The sequence below is a fragment of the Buceros rhinoceros genome, unplaced genomic scaffold (genome assembly GCF_000710305.1).
Source record: "Buceros rhinoceros silvestris isolate BGI_N320 unplaced genomic scaffold, ASM71030v1 scaffold24151, whole genome shotgun sequence".
In the NCBI taxonomy this organism is placed as follows: Eukaryota; Metazoa; Chordata; class Aves; order Bucerotiformes; family Bucerotidae; genus Buceros; species Buceros rhinoceros.
The window spans coordinates 4,431-5,326 of NW_010392828.1; the positions used below are offsets into that span (position 1 = coordinate 4,431).

At 59.7% G+C, this 896-nt stretch overlaps 1 protein-coding gene across 1 annotated transcript in view; it reads right to left on the bottom strand.

The window, feature by feature from the left end:
* Window positions 1-896, bottom strand: part of AP3B2 (adaptor-related protein complex 3, beta 2 subunit) — a gene marked incomplete at both ends in the record, with an annotated part of 5,812 nt that overhangs the window by 4,045 nt on the left and 871 nt on the right. The window contains 2 exons of the mRNA XM_010144656.1: window positions 513-579; window positions 688-848. Coding sequence (XP_010142958.1) covers window positions 513-579; window positions 688-848 — 228 coding nt within the window. The remainder of the gene's footprint in view (window positions 1-512; window positions 580-687; window positions 849-896) is intronic.

Sequence of the window (896 nt, forward strand, 5' to 3'; positions counted from 1 at the left end):
TGATGATGCCGACTTGGTAGGGATGGTGGCATCTCCATGAAGGTGCCAGCTTGGTGGGGATGGTGGCATCTCCATGAGGATGCCGACTTGGTAGGGATGGTGGCATCTCCAGGAGGATGCTGACTTGGTGGGGATGGTGGCATCTCCATGAGGATGCTGGCTTGGTGGGGATGGTGGCATCTCGGTGAGGATGCTAGTTCGGTGAGGATGTTGGCATCTCTGTGAGGATGCTGGTTTGGTGAGGATGGTGGCATCCTGATGAGGAGGTTGGTGGGGATGGTGGTATCCCTATGAGGATGCTGGTTTGGTGGATGTGTCTCCATCCCCACGGGGATGCTGGCTTGGAGGGAACAGCAGAATCACTGCAAGGATGCCCGCTTTGCATGGACGGATTCCTCCCCATGAGGACACCAGTTTGGTGGGAACATCTGCATCCCCACGAGGACAGCGGGTCAGCGGGAATGGTGACATCCCCAGACTGAAATGCAGGGGACACACGGTGCTCCACTCACCGTGGTCTTGTCTGCCAGCAGCTTCTCGATCACTTCGATGAGCTGGTCCTTCTGGTCCGAGTCGAGGCTGCGAGCGAAGAGCAAGGCAGGTGTGGCCAGACCAAACTCCTCCCTGTCCCTGAGATACCAGCACTGGGCCCTTACTGGTGCGACCCCCCACCCCCCACCCCGTTACCTGTACAGCTTGGGGATGGCATGGGCGGCTGTCTTGCGCACGTAGGGGGACATGTCCGAGGCGGCCTCCTTGATGGCCAGCATCATGATGGGCACGATGATGGGCACACGGATGCTGGAGAGGACCCGCAGGGCGCTGGCACGGATCAGCTGGTTGGGGTCCTGTGAGGACATGTGGGGTGCTGGAGTGTGGCTGTGGGGGGTTTTTTG